General features: G+C 34.3%; 1 protein-coding gene across 1 annotated transcript; it reads right to left on the bottom strand.

The window, feature by feature from the left end:
- Positions 1-1,254: 1,254 nt before the first annotated feature.
- Positions 1,255-9,419, bottom strand: LOC140834011 (CBS domain-containing protein CBSX3, mitochondrial-like). The gene is made up of 6 exons (XM_073198580.1): positions 9,325-9,419; positions 3,727-3,988; positions 3,497-3,578; positions 1,881-1,954; positions 1,696-1,756; positions 1,255-1,613 (listed from the first exon to the last, which is right to left on the bottom strand). The coding sequence occupies exons 2-6, from the start codon at positions 3,985-3,987 to the stop codon at positions 1,471-1,473; spliced, it is 621 nt and encodes a 206-aa protein (XP_073054681.1). The 5' UTR covers position 3,988; positions 9,325-9,419; the 3' UTR covers positions 1,255-1,470.
- Positions 9,420-15,777: the final 6,358 nt, after the last annotated feature.

The raw sequence follows: 15,777 nt of genomic DNA, 5'->3' as shown, positions 1-15,777 counted from the left end.
AAATATTTTATGTTTTTGATGTATGCTAATTGTCTTGTGACCAAATATGAACGAGTTTGGAAGCCGGTGAACATGGCCGGGGACCTCTCCACCCCAGTAAAGCATGACCGGGTTTAGATCAGGATTGGAAAGCGGTAATGCATGACCAGGGACCAATCCACCCGGTAAAGCATGACCGGAGATCTCATGTATATGGTAGTGTACATCCCTGTCAGCTCAGTACTCTAGTCTAGTCTGATCAGACGCATTTATGTATGAATCACTTGCTTTGAAACATATCTCTACGCAAAATGATGATGTTTATGTATACTCAAGTATGTATGATGCAAGTATGTTCATGAAAAGTTTTATGAAACGATGACACGTCTAATTTTATGTATGTACGTTCAAGTTTAAGTATTTATCGTCTACTTTAAAAAAGCATGTGATTTTATTATGTTTGCATATTGAAGCTATAAATAGATCACTTGAACAAGCTCTATGTTAGACAGTTACACTTTTGGATTATCAAATAAAACTGATTTTCTCAGTAAATATCTTTCAGAGAGTCAAACTGAAATAGTCAGCACATACTAATAAATTATTATCTGATCATTTTGAGAGTCAAATTTGTGCTTAGAATTTCTCTGAGAAATTTGTGTAATTGAGAGTTGTGTAATTGAGAATAAGTATTGCTCAAAATATCTATATTGAAGTTTTTGATAGAGAACTCGTTCAGATGTAACCTTAATTTGATTATGCTTGAATTCATTTAGCGTAAAAACCTAAGTATGATGAAAGGCGTGAATTCATGGAAGTTGAAAAAAGATGCTTATCGTGTCTCTCTTTCTCCACGCACTCAAAACACGTATATATCTTTTGTATTGGGGAGGTTATCCTCCTAAACACTGGAACAATTAGAGAGAGCCACATGATTAGATCACGAAAGGTAAATCTTCTAAACATAATAGGTATAGATTTATAAACCATACGCAATAAAGTCCAGTTTTGATTGTCAAAACTAAAAATTCTTTAAAAATTTTAAACATTGTTGTATCTTGATTGCAAGAAAAATTATAGTTATATATTTAAAAAAAAACATTAGCAACTAAAAACGTAACCAATCAAAGCATAGAAGCCAACACCGTAGTGGTGTTCGATCTGATGCTAAAACAAAAACCCCACCCCATTGTTATAACAAAAAACAATTATAGAAACATTAAATCAAATCTACCAACTACCCGCAAGCAAGAGGTTCTCATATTACTCTCATCATAATTCTTTTCCCTGAAAACCCTTCTCAAATTAAAGCATTCTTGGTCCAAAAGACCCAAGCTGGACAACAAACACAAAAAGTCAAGTAGCTGTCGAGTACTTTATTCTTGCTATCTTATTAACACAGACTTTCATCTCTGATAGTCCTAGAGATGGGACGCATCATGATATATTTACAAGACTCGAAATTTAACATCGACCACTTATCATCATCATCTAGTAACCACCTTTTATAAATTCATTCAAGCGATTCAATTCATCACGATGCTCGCCCACCACAGCACGAACCACATCTCCAATCGACACCATACCAATCATTCCACTCTCATTAACCACTGGAATGTGCCTGATCCGATTATCTGCCAATCAAGAATACCAAAAGGTGATGAAACACTTTACATACTGTATAAATTTTCACGTGAAAAAAAATCAAGTTTTTACTGGTCATGAGTTCCATTGCCTTCAGGACTTTGGTATCTGGTGTTACCGTAATAAGCTTGTTCTGCAAAAGGCACGTTAAAAGGTTATTGAATTTACAAAATTCTCAAATGACAATCGATCGTGCCCATGAGCCCATATGATCACATGAGAATTGAATGAAAGTATGAAACTCATTCCAGATATACCTCTTCAGTCATGATGTCTCCAACCTTAGTTGTTTTGGATGATCTTCCCTGTACAATCATTTTCCTCAGATAATCTGGTCCAAGGGTAACAAACATCAACAAATGGGACACGGAGATAACGAGATTCAAATTCTTCATATGCAATCAACTTTTAAGTAAACTAGTTTTATCCAGTGGAAGAGGTGGTGAAATATGTGTGTAAAAATGAAAAATGGCCTTAAGGTTGTGTTTGAGAGCAAAAGTGTCTAATTTTTGTCTCTGTTTCTGGTTTTTTTCTTATCGCACAACTGTTTCATTTGTTTCTTGATGAAAGAAAATAGGTGTCTATTTAAAAAAAAAATATATTTTGTTTGGAAACAAAAAAAAAGTGCTCGTTTACCTTTGAGAGTCATGCTCAAAAAACAGTTTTTATTATTGAAATTATTACAAGGACATGATCAAGCAGTGATTGTTTTTAAATTATTTTATTTTGAAATTAAAGACAATTTATAATACATTTATTAATTCATGGATTTTAGTTTACGGAATAAAGTTTATATTAGTAAAATGTACAGACGCGGTTAGAAAAATAACCATTGATCTAAAAATCGGCCTAGACGACCGCCGAGGATTAGTCAGGCAGCTAACTACAGTTCTAAAAATCAGCCTACACGGCCGCCAAGGATTAGTCAGCCAGCCTAGGCGGTTCTAGGCAGTTAGGGCTTTTATTTTTATTTTTGTTTTTTCAGTTTTTTTTAAAGTGTTTTTTTCTTTTAATTTAAATTAAAAATCCAATTTAAAAAATGAATGGTAATTTTTTTATAGGTTCAAAACCAAAGACCATCAAAAAATGTGATTTGTTGGCTTGTCCCAACACATTAAACTTCATCTGCGATCTAGAGTGAGAAAACTTCACAAACGTGATTTTGCACCTAAAGAAGAGGAGAATTGCAATGATGATATTGAATTAATTAAACAATGATTTAATATCCTAAAATAAAAATAAAAATCATCTTATTTTTTTAGTTATATTCTCTCCACATATATCAAACAATGATTTAATTTCCAAAAATAAAATAAAATAAAATTTAAATATATTAATATATAATGTTACTAAATATTACAAAAATTAATTTAAAAAAACCATCTAGGCGACTAGGCGCTAGGGGGTAGGTAGCCACCCGCATACCGTCTACCGTTTTTTCGAACACTGAAAATAACAAATTAAATAATATATATGAATATATAAATTGATATTGTGTGCAAAGCCATTTATTATTTATAGATTATATGAGTACTATTAACAGATAGAAATTGCCTATTTACTGACCAATACACATCTGGCAACCTGGAAATGATAGTGCTCAATATTCGCAAGATAGGAGAAAAATCAATGACAAATCAATCTGAACCAGGTAATACATATATAAATACATACATAAAAATATACATATGTACTTGTGTGTGTCCACATATATACTCATGCTAAACGAGCAAACACACTTAGGTCGAAGATATAGTTACAGATATCAAAAGCAGGTAAATTTTAAAACGACGATCATTTTTGTGTGAGTTAATTCAAGTCAAAAGTGGGAGACATCAGCAATCAGTTTAGATGTACAAGGAAGTGCATCTACCTCTTTCTGTGACAATTCCAGCAATTGACTTCTGCTCCCCAGATTTGACAACCAATAAAGCTCCTACATTGTGTTGTGTCATCTGCAATGCACGTGATTCAGGGTGTCTCACATCAAATTATGGCCACTGAGGCAAAGGAAGTTCTTAAAATCAAAGTGATAAGTGTATAAAGATATATGATGTCTATTGACCATGAACAAACATAGAAGTAAAGAGCAAAAATGCATACAGACTTCACGGCATCATAAACAGTGTCATCTGTCTTGCACCAAAGCCAGGACCCATTTGCGTTTTCCCCTTTAGCAGTCAGAATATCAGAAATTGTTGTGCTTTCAAAACCATGCTCTTCTATGCGGGCAGCTGATGTTGATTCATGGCGTGCAAGCATATGAGGCTGCATAGACGAAGCCAGCAAACACGTGTGACGCCGAGAAGCAGCCTTGAGAATGCTTTCGTCGAAGAACATTGCTCGAAGCGCACGAAGCATCATCCTAACAAAAAAGAGATGACAAGTTTGAGAAATATATCAAAGAAACAAGCTCGTCAATTTAATATTATAGCAAAGGAGAGAAAATGCACAGATCACATGCCGGTCCGAGTATTTCCTAAGGGTTTTTAGTTGGTGTGATAGGTGACTGATATAAGTCCCAAGGTCCTCGATTACCCTCCTCCATGTATTTCCTAGATATGTTTAAGAAAAGGAAAAAACTGGAGAGATCTTGGAGGCTGTGTAAGAATGACACCATGGCGACATTGCCATAGAGCAACCAGGCAGATGCGGCAGTGTAGAAAATCAGAGCAACACGAAATATGAACAAGGAGTCAAAAACATTTAAAAAAAGGTGTTCGTTGTGCTGCATGAGATGGGGGTGGACCCTCTAATGGCTTCGTATTTGCTCGTGGTGGGCGTGGTGGAGCAAATTCTTTGTAAGGGCTTAGGAGGATGGAGAAGCAATGATTTTTTCTCACAGCATTTATTCTTGAGGAAATTTCAGAAAAATTGATAACATTATGGAAATTGACATGGGCTCAGAACTAGTGGACCAGCAAATTAGAGATTGGGCCAACAAGGGAATTATTGAGATGGCCCAAGTCCAGGAGTAACTCACAAGAGAATCCAGCCAAAATATCGAGACACAAGTGGAAGAGAAGAGGGAGGAATAATCAGCAATGTCGAACAGAAAGCACAACAAACCTACATGGATGTGCGATTACGTCACTTGAAGGGAGGGGAATATTTGCTAGTCACAATACTGAGTTGTAATCATGTTTTGGTTGTTATTTTTACTGTTAATTGGGGTCTGATGAACAAGGCATATATAAGGCATAGTAAAGGGATATTCAGAAATCTTTTATTGAGAGAAATTGTATTAGGAGTTTGGCTCAGACTCAAAGTGTGCTAATTTCTATCAATGGTGCTCTCATTGATCTCTCCTTTTCGACAACCACACAATGAGGAATGAAGACAATGCCGAGGCTGTGCGTCTCTTGGAATTCAATGTCAAGGCGCACTTGGAAACCCAGCTCGTTACTTACACCAAGATGCTCGAGCAATGCATGGCTATCATGGATTTTCGCTTTTGGCAAATGTCCCAGAAGCTTCAAGAAGCCTCAGGTGATAAGGGCGAATCTTCGACAATTGACGGGTTTTCTCAGAAGCAACTGGGTGCTGGAGTAGTGGATTTCCCTTCTTCTCTCAAGGGATTTAAATTTGATGTTCCGAAATTCATTGGTGAAGATGTGCATAACCGGACCTATTAGATCGAGAAGTTCTTTTCCCTCTATCTGTTCTCCCAAAGGTTTGTTTACAGGTGTGTGCATCTGATTTTGACGGGATGCCATTGAGTGGTATCAGTGTATGGATTGTACTCTAGTTCCTTGAAGGATTGATTTCAGTTTCTGGTTTTTCTGAAGGACCGCTTTGGATCACCGATCTACAATGGTCAGTTGGGACGCATTGCCAAGTTACTGCAAATAAGCAGTGTTCCTTGCTTCTGCGCCGACTTTGAAGAATTAATGAATCACATTGTAGGGGTCTCGGAACCCATGTTCCTAAATTTATTTATATGGGGACTTCAAGCTGAGATCCGCAGAGAACTATTCATTCGTTCTCCTCGCACTCTTTCAGAAGCAATGATCAGGGCTCAGCTCTTTGAGGAACATAATGAGGATTTACGAGTTGTCGTCTATAAGGATTTTAATCGGCCCGAGCCCTATGGCACTCCTGTCTCATAAGCCTGCGACAACACCTACCACGATCATACCAGAACCAATAGCAGTTTACCCGCCCTTCAAATCACTGGCACCACCACCGACACAACCTCAAAAGGCCCTGTTCCGCAAACTATTTCCTGCAGAATGGCAAGACAACGTGCGAAGAGTTTATGTTTTAGCTACAATGCGAGGTACAATATCAATCACCGATGCAAGAATCTGATTATGATTTTACTGGATGATGAATGATGATGCTGAGGATCTTGGTGACTCAATTTATTCTACGGTTGTGGCTCAACGAGTTACGGAACCGGAGGAAGAGCTCGAGGTTATTTTTCATACTCTTACTAACTTGTTGAATCACCATATTTTTCGCATCACGGCTGCACATCATAATGTTCCTGTTGAGGTTTTGATTGAAACGTGAGCGGAGCCACAACGATTTTATACAAGAGGGGTTGATCAAAGTTGGGTCTCACTTGCATAAAGCCAAGCACTTCCGTGCGTACATGGGCAATGGACAAAAATTATGGTGCAACAAGCTTTGTCCTCAGGTTCCATTGATACTACAAGGCCAAGAATTTTGCATTGATTTACCTAGTCTTCATGATCACGAGGTTCTCACTATGGAATTCTCTTGGAAAGGGCAACGTACTTGTTTGCACGGTAATAAACTTGCTGTTCCCCAGTCCATCTCCTATCATCAAATGTGCATGTGGCTTGGCACTTCTTATGTTACAGACTGTTATACTTTGGTGGGTCAGTCTACAATCACTCCTTCTCAAGCTGTTGTAGACTAGTAGGCATCCCTATTGAGGGGCAGCAGCTTCTGCGCCAATTTCTTATGGTTTTTGAGGAAACAAAAGTCATTCCTCCTAACCGTTCCGTGGATCACCACATTCACTTATTACCTGACACTTCTTCCATCAATGCCCGTCCTTATCCGTAAACGTATTTCAGAAGGATACAATGGAGAGCCTTCACAAGAAACTCCTTTTTTTTACATGAAACTAAACTTTATTAAAATAATAAACCTGGTTACAAGGATAGTAATCCTCGTTGCCTTGTTACAAAATGTAAATGTTCATTTCTAAAGTAAGATTAGCAGCATACAAACTTCCAATCCCTAACCAAATCAGAAATCAGAAATAAATAAATGACTGAACTCCGGCAATATTGTGGTCCAATTCGCAACCCTGAATTTGATTTTTTCCCATACGTCGTCCAAAGAGTCGGCGCAGTCTGTGAAACTCCTAACACAGGGGTTCGTTCGCCCCAGTACTAGCCCGTACTTATCCTCAGTTTTATTGGTCAAAAAGAATGATGACATCTGGAGATTGTGTTGATTATATGGCTCTATATTCCATTACGGTGAGGGCAGATTTCTTATCCCAATGATTGATGAATTACATGATGTATTGGGGGCTGCGAGGGTAGGACCAGCAGCTTAAGGGTAGGACCAGCAGCTTATAAACTCCAACTTTTCTTTCCCCCCATGGACCCATAGCCGCATTCACCCAACATTCCATGTATAACAGCTCCGACTGTTAAAAGGTGAAGCACCTCTGCAGGCTGAACAATTACCTGAATTCAAGATAAAAAATCAACCACTTAAAGTTCCCACTTGCTATTTTGGGTACTAGTCGTTAGTATGGCAAGCTGTCCTGTTAAACAAGTATTAGTTCAATGGTCCCGAACTTACCCAAAAGATGCTACCTGGGAAAACTTTGATGAACTCAGTTACATCTATTCTAAGCTTGACCTTGAGGACAAGGTCAATTTTGTAGGAGAGGGGAGTGATAACATTATGGAAATTGACATGGGCTCTGAACTAGTGGACCAGCAAATTAGAGCTTGCGCCAACAAGGGAATTATTGAAATGGCCCAAGTTCAGGAGCAATTCACAAGAGAGTCCAGCCAAAATATCAATACACACGTTGAAGAGAAGAGGGAGGAAACATCAACAATGTCGCTTTTTCGTGCGATTATGTCACTTGGAGGGGAATAATTGTTAGTCACAATACTGAGTTGTAATCATGTTTTGTTTGTTATTTTAACTGTTAATTGGGGAACAAGGCACATATAAACCATAGTAGAATGAACCAAAGGGGCATTTAAAAATCTTTTATTGAGAGCAATTGTATTAGAAGTTTGGCACAGACTCAAAGTGTGCTATTTAAGTGTTCTAAATGGCGGTCGAGACAGTCGCCTAGGCGCTCGACCGCACCGCCTATGCATGAGGCGGGTGTTTTAGGCAACCCAAGCTATACTGCGTTGGGGAGGCGGGTCGAGGCAACGAGCAGACGGGCTAGGCGGACGAGGCGGACAGTCAAAATTTTTAAGTTGTAGTCAACAATTTGAATGATGGATAATTGATTGAAACATTAAAATTTAAACTTAGTTTTTTGGTAAAACCGTAAAAGTAATTATATTACTTTGTTAGCACAATAACATTAATATGATGATGAATCTTTATTAATTGCACAATATCTCGATGATATTATACTGTATGAAGCTTCTTTGTGCTTAAACATTATTTAATTACATATTTTATATAAAAAAGGATGACTACTTGTGATTATTCATTATATTGCATGATTATCTATGATTATTTATAAAATATTACTTCAAAAAATTCAACAGTCTAGGCGGCGGTAGGCGGTCACCGACCGCCCCGCCACCGCCTCCCGCCATTTTCAACCTTGGCTAGTTTCTATAAAAAAAATACTTCAATGACAGCTCAAATTTCCTCACAAAACCAGAAAATCAGCATCTTTTACAATTATTGTTAAGATTGAAACTTGAACCTAACTTAACTTAAAAGCTAGCTCAAGGGGAAGGTTATCCAAGTCCGTATATACAAATCTCAATGACTTAATCCAACCAATATGGGACATCTAACAAACGTCTCTCACGTCCAGAAATGAACTAAAGCGTAAAGTTTACAAGATATTATCGGGTGACACATAGCTAGTCCAACACATAACAATGAGTTGGGCCTGGATCGAAACTTTTCTCTAATACCATGATAAAGATTGAGACTTAGACCTAACTCAAAATTCTCAAAATTAATCGGAAGGTGAGGAAGATTGTTAAAGTATATGTATACAACTCTCACTCAAAATTAACCCAAAGGTAAACAGGATTATCCAAGTCCGTATATACAACTCTAATGGACTTGATCTAATTATATGATGTTAGACATCTTACAAGTACATAACAGATTTACACCCTCAACAAATACTGTGATGCACAAAATCGACACAAAATCACATAATCCAAGCCAGCAGAAAGATTCTCTTCCCACAAATTGTTCATAGAAAACAAAAGAAAGAAAGTGTCTTCCCAAATCACGCGTCATTCTTCATTACCAGCAAAGAATCAAAACAGCACAATCTTCCAAACAACGTACAACTCATTTTTGTGGGACAAAATAAAATTATGTTTTCGTCATCAATCAATTCTACCCAAAAACATCACATTTTTATTAATACTCAATGAATCACAAATCTGCAGCGCCATTTTCGTACTAAAAATGACAAATTGCTAGAATTTTATTGATCCCTCACACGCACGAAGCATTCATGAATTGAAGAAGGAGATCGCAGCTTACTTGATCTCAGATATTTCTGGAAGTTAGTTCTGAGCAGAAGAGGAATGACTGAAAGCACTAAAACTTAGGTTTTCTATTATGAATATATATATATAAACTTTTTAAAATTAATATAATAAATTTATTTATTAATTTAAGTGAATGAATTATTATTTTTATTTCATGTGGCATTCTAAGCATAAAATTATTTTATTTTTTAGAAAATAATAAAATAAAATTTATAATGTGACGATATTTGATTTTCATTTCGTGAATACTATAAAACTAATAATTTGGAATAGTTATCTGCTTATAGAAAGCATCCAAGGGTTAGATATAAAATTTTTAAATTTTTTATATATGATTGAAGATTAAAATGATATATTTTTTAAAAATAAAATATTATTTTTATTGCTTTCAAAAAATAAACTTAACCCAAAAAATGGACCCATTGTAGTATCCAAACTTATGCTATTATTTGGGTAATCGAGTTCGAGCGAGCGATGAAAGAATAAAATTTAACTTTGAAATATTAACTTTGTTTATATACATTAAAAAAACATGAAGTTTGTTGTCACATGTCAATTTCCCAAAGGAACGGATATATAGAGGTCTCGAGTTCGAGACCGAAAACATAATATTTTCCTGTTAAATATATATTAAAAAAAATAAACTTGATCTTATGTATCGAAAAACTTGAAAAGTCCATTCTGTTTGTGAAACAAAATTTGTAAAGATTTTTCTTTACAAAAAATTTATTGCATTAAAAAAAAAATAGATTTTTGATAAAATTTAGCTCGGATTTAAATTGAATTTACTTATTCTTTTTTTGACAATGAATTTACTTATTCTACCTATGTTAATAGTGTATATTTAAAAATAGTTTTTTTTGTTATAGATTATACAACATAACATTTTATAATTTAATAATCCTAAAATAATCTTTCTTTTTCTTTTTTTTCTAAACTTAGTAAAATTAGATTCATTTTTAGAATAATTAAAATAAACTCATTTCAGTATGTATTATTTATTTTCTTAATAAATATTTTATGACAATGATATGATATTAATACAAATAATAACAAATTAATTAATAACATTATTGATAATGAGAATGTCAAAATAAATGAAAATGTCAAAATAGATATATTTATGCTAAAAATTAAAAATAGATTAATAATTATAATAATGATATTAGTACAATACTAAATTTTTAAAAATAAATTATTTATTTGTAGGACCAACTGTTTACTACATGATCAAAAGATATAGCTGGTAGTAATGGTTGTGATCCAAATCTTTTATATTATGTAGCAGCTCAAACATCACGTTTCGATTTCTCTACATAAGCAAAACAATTATTGAACTCGTCAATCTTCCTCTCGATAATTGCACTAATTGCTAAGAATCGAAAATGTGACTTGGCTATAATACAAATTATAGGAACGAGTGTTTGTCGTATTGCCAAAAGTTATAGCTGATAGTAACATTGTAACTCAAATCTTTTAAAATTTACAGCAGCTCAAGCGTCACATTTTAATTACTCTAACCAACAGAGACAATTACTTCACTCAACATTATTAATCGTAAAATAATAATAATAAAAATTATATTAAGGAAACTACACAATAATAGGAAATAACAAAATGGGAATGACATTTACTTTATTTTTCGCGGGAATAAAACTTACACACATTAGCTCATATTAAAATTTTATAATTTTATGAAAGTCTTACTATTAATATAAATTAAACAAATAACAGATAAATTTGTATGTAAAATCAAATGCAAGTAACTATAGGTATTTATAGAAAGACTATTTTTAAAAGGGTAATTTTGTTAAAAATCCATATATCAATGTTTGAATTAAGATTCAATACCTAAAAACAATTTTTTAAGAATTAGTACCTGACAATGTTATAATTTTACTTTTAACTATCTACAAACCCAAATTTACATTTTTTCATTTTTATTATTTAAAGAAATATATTATTTTATCAACAAAAATTATACGTGTCTTCTCCGTCTAAAATGTAATTTTTTAAAAATATTGTTTCTCAGTTATTATGTAATAAGAGTAAAATAAAAAAATTGACAAACAAAGTACATATTATGGGTTTCAGATACTTGATTTCGCTATTTAAATACTTTAAATGTATAAAAAAATATTATATTTTCGAGTAGTCACAACAAATTCAGTCATTGTTGTTCTTTTCATGAAAATACATTAGAACGACTTATTCATGTCATTTAAAAAAAAAACATATTTAATCACTTATCATGAAATAAGATTAAGTATTTATTTTGATCTAAAGTACTTATTTTGAAGTTCCAGATGCTTGAATTAACTCTTTGAATACTCCAAATGTTTAAGAAAATAATGGATCTTCGAGCGATCATCATAAATTCAGTAATTGTTCGTATTTTCATTGAAAATGTGATAAGATGACTTATTCATGTCATCTAATTTGGGGTACTTATTTCGACAGACAAAGTACCTATTTTGGGGTTCCAAATCTTTGATTTGCCTATTTGAATACTTCGTATGTGTAAAAAAATATTTGAGTTTCAAGTAATATTAAGTGACTTTTGACTGTGTCATTTGTGAAGTTAAAATGTGGTACCTAAATTGGTCCAAATAGTATCTAATTAGAGTGTACAAATACATGATTTTACTCCCTAAATACTCATATCCAATTATTTGAGGATGCCAAAATATAGTTTGAAGTTAATATTGAGTGACACAGGTGATCACATTCGTGAAGTAAAAAAGTGGTACCTCAATTGGTACAAATAATACCTACTTAGATCCTAATCAAGTATTTGTTGACTTGAATTATGTCTTATTTGGATCAATTTATGTATCACATTTTTACTTCATGAACGTCATCATCAGTGTCACTCAATATTAACGTCAAACTATATTTTGACATCCACAAATAATTGGTTATGAGTATTTAGGGAGTAAAATCATGTATTTGTAGAGTCTAATTAGTTATTCTTTCTATCAATTTAGGTATCACATTTTAACTTCACAAGTGACACCATCAAAAGTATCTTAATATTACTTGAAACTCAAGTATTTTTTTACACATTTGAAGTATTCAAATAGCCAAGTAAAAGATTCGGAATCCAAAAATAGGTACTTAACCGGTCAAAATAAGTATTTTTTATAATTCCATGATGAGTGAGAAACTGTGTTTTTTCAAAAATTAGATGACATGAACAAGTTATCTTAATACATTTTCAATTAAAATACCAACAATTACTGAATTTATGATGATAGCTCGAAGATTCAGTAATTTTTACACATTTGGAGTATTCAAATAGCCAAATCAAGTATCTGAAACTCCAAAATAGGTACTTTGTAGGTTAAAATAAATATTTAATCTTATTTCATGATAATTAAGGAATTATGTTTTTTTAAATAAAATGACATTAATAGATCACCCTAATGCATTTTTCATGAAAAGACCAACAATGACTAAATTTTGGTGAAAATATAATATTTTTGGAGTATTTAAAGAGCGAAATCAAGTATCTGAAACCCCATTGGAGTATTTTCTTATATATTTTTTCATAACGATGTTTATATGTTAGAGACCAGAAAATATATGCTATAATTGGTCCATTATCACGTATATTTTTTTTCTTTGTGCTTGTTCTTCAACAATCGTGCAATTTGGCTGCATCCTTGTATTATCTTATCTTCCTTTTATGAAGGTTTTGTTTGGAGAGACATTGAAGTTTAAACTACTTGAAGTGCATTCGACAAACTACTCTGTGTTGGTTCCACGTTCGGTAACTTGAGATAATAATATGAAAATAAAGTATAAAATTGGACACCAAGATTTACGTGGAAAACCATTATTAAGGTAAAACCACGGGCAAGATGAAAATAATTTTATTATAATAGTTTATGGTGTACAACTGCTAACTATGTTTCCATAGCGAACAAACATCTCACAAATATCATAGAACTAAGCACTCAAATATCTATAAAATGATAGAGAACTAGATGAAGGGATTAAGGAAATGACCGATTGGTGCATCTATTGATAGCAGAGCTCAATGGTATGAAACCACATTTTTCTTCTTCAATTTTGCCAACCGCATTTTTCCACTGCAAAGGATGACTTGACTTTTCCCTCATAATTAATGTGACTTTTCCTACTTTTGCCGACATTTCTCTCACTTGGAGATTTGATTGAGAATCAAACACATCTTCACACATACTTTCAATTTTGTCATTCTCTGCTGCTTACGTTTCCGTTAGGCTTCTTGAGGATCTACATCACTCAAACTTTTCAATGTTCACTGACTTGGTCAAAATATCAGCTATGTTATCATTTGTATGGATTTTCTGCATACAACACTTCTTTCTTCTACTATTCTCGAACAAAGTGAAATTGAACTCCAATGTGTTTAGCCCTGTAATGAAAAGCTGGATTTCTTGCGGTTTGTAAGGTACTTTGACTGTCACAAAACAAAGGAACATTATCTTGTTTCTTCCATGTCTCCTCCCATAACCTTTTAATCCATATTGCTTCTTTGCAAGCTTGAATAGCTGCCATGTATTATGACTCCGTTGTATATAACACCACAACTGTTTGCAGTTTTGAAACACAGCTTACTGCTCCCTCTGCAAGTGTAAACACATAACCAGCAGTAGATTTTCTCTTATCAAGATCACCTGCATAATCTGAATCGACATTGCCCCTGAGTGTAAAATCTGATCCTCCATAACATAATGCAGCATTTGAGGTACCTTTAATGTATCTAAGGATCCTCTTAACAATGCTCCAATGCTCTCGTCCATGATTCACCATATACCGATTACCTGCTCCAACTGCTTGAGCAATGTCTGGTCTTGTACAGATCATGGCGAACATCAAATTCCCACTGCTGATGTGCTTCACTGCTACGACACATCTCGGAGGATAACTTGAAGTTGACAGGAAGATGAGTCGATATTGGTTTACTATCTTGCATGTTGAAGCATTGTAAGACTTTATTCAAATAATTTTATGGGAAAGCCAAATTTTCCTATTACTTCTATCTCGGTGAACTTGCATCCCTAGAATCTTGTTTGCTGGTCCCATGTCCTTCATATCAAATTCCTTAGCAAATTGTACCTTAAATTCTTGGACCTGATCTTTTTTGGAGGCCTCCTACCAACATGTCATCCACATACAACAGCAAAATGATATAATCATCATCGGATCTCTTGAAATATGTACAAGGGTCTGCACTCAGTATATTATATCCAAGACTCATGATATAGGAATCAAATCTCTTTTAACAATATCTTGCCGCCTGTTTCAGACCATACAGAGATTTTTTTCAACCTTCAAACCAAATTCTTTTTGCATTTTTCTACAAAACCTTCTGGCTTGAGCATATATATTTCTTCTTCAAGGTCTCCATGAAGAAATGCCGGTTCAACATCTAGTTGTTGTAGATGTAGGTCAAACACAGCACACAATGCCAAAACTACTCTGGCTGTTGTAAACCGAATTACAGGAGAAAATATCTCATTGAAGTCAATGTCTTCTTTCTGAGTATACCCTTTTACCACCAAACTATCATGATACTGCTGCTCTATTTGGTTATTATCATCACGCTTGATCTTATAGACTCATCTGTTACCAATGGCTTTCCCTCGTGGTAGTGTAACAAGATCCCAAGTTTTATTCTTATCTAATGCCTCAAATTCTTCTTGCATTGCTATCATCCATGAGGATACTTCCGAGCTTTGAGTAGCCTCATGGAAACTCGATGGCTCACCATCCTCTGATAAAAGACAATATGAAATATTGCTTTCAGTGACATAATCTGCAAGCTAACATAATGGTCTTATGTCTTGAGTTGACTGTCTCACATTTGAAACATCAGATTCAACATGTTCTTGTTTTTCTTACTCTGGTATTGCTTCCAAGAAATTTGACATTCACGTGTCTTTTTCCAACTGAAATATAGTAGTTTCTGAATTCAGTGTATCTTTGTCTCCCTTTACTTTATTTTCCTCAAAGATAACATCTCTGCCGATGACATGCTTGTGAACAGTAGGATCCCACAAGCGAAGCCCTTTTACTCCATCAGCATAACCCAAGAAAATACATTTTCTAGATTTCAAATCCAACTTCGATCTTTCTTGCTCACTGTACAGAACGTACACAGTACTTCCAAATGTATGCAAATGAGAGTAATCTGCCGGCTTCTCAGTCCACATCTCCATTGAAGTCTTCAGATCAATCAACATTAAAGGAGAACGGCTGATAATATAACAAGCGGTTTTGACTGCTTCCGCCCAAAATGACTTGTCTAGACCCACAGTCCTCAACATAGCTCTTGTTCTGTCCAACAAGGTTATGTTCATCCTCTCCACCACCCCATTCTGTTGAGGTGTATAAGTCGCCGTGAACTGTTTTTTGATGCAATCATGTTGGAAAATATCTGATTTCTTCTTGATTG

Source organism: Primulina eburnea, chromosome 6 (assembly GCF_022965805.1).
Source record: "Primulina eburnea isolate SZY01 chromosome 6, ASM2296580v1, whole genome shotgun sequence".
NCBI classification, from domain to species: domain Eukaryota; kingdom Viridiplantae; phylum Streptophyta; class Magnoliopsida; order Lamiales; family Gesneriaceae; genus Primulina; species Primulina eburnea.
This window is presented reverse-complemented; position numbering and strand designations above follow the sequence as displayed.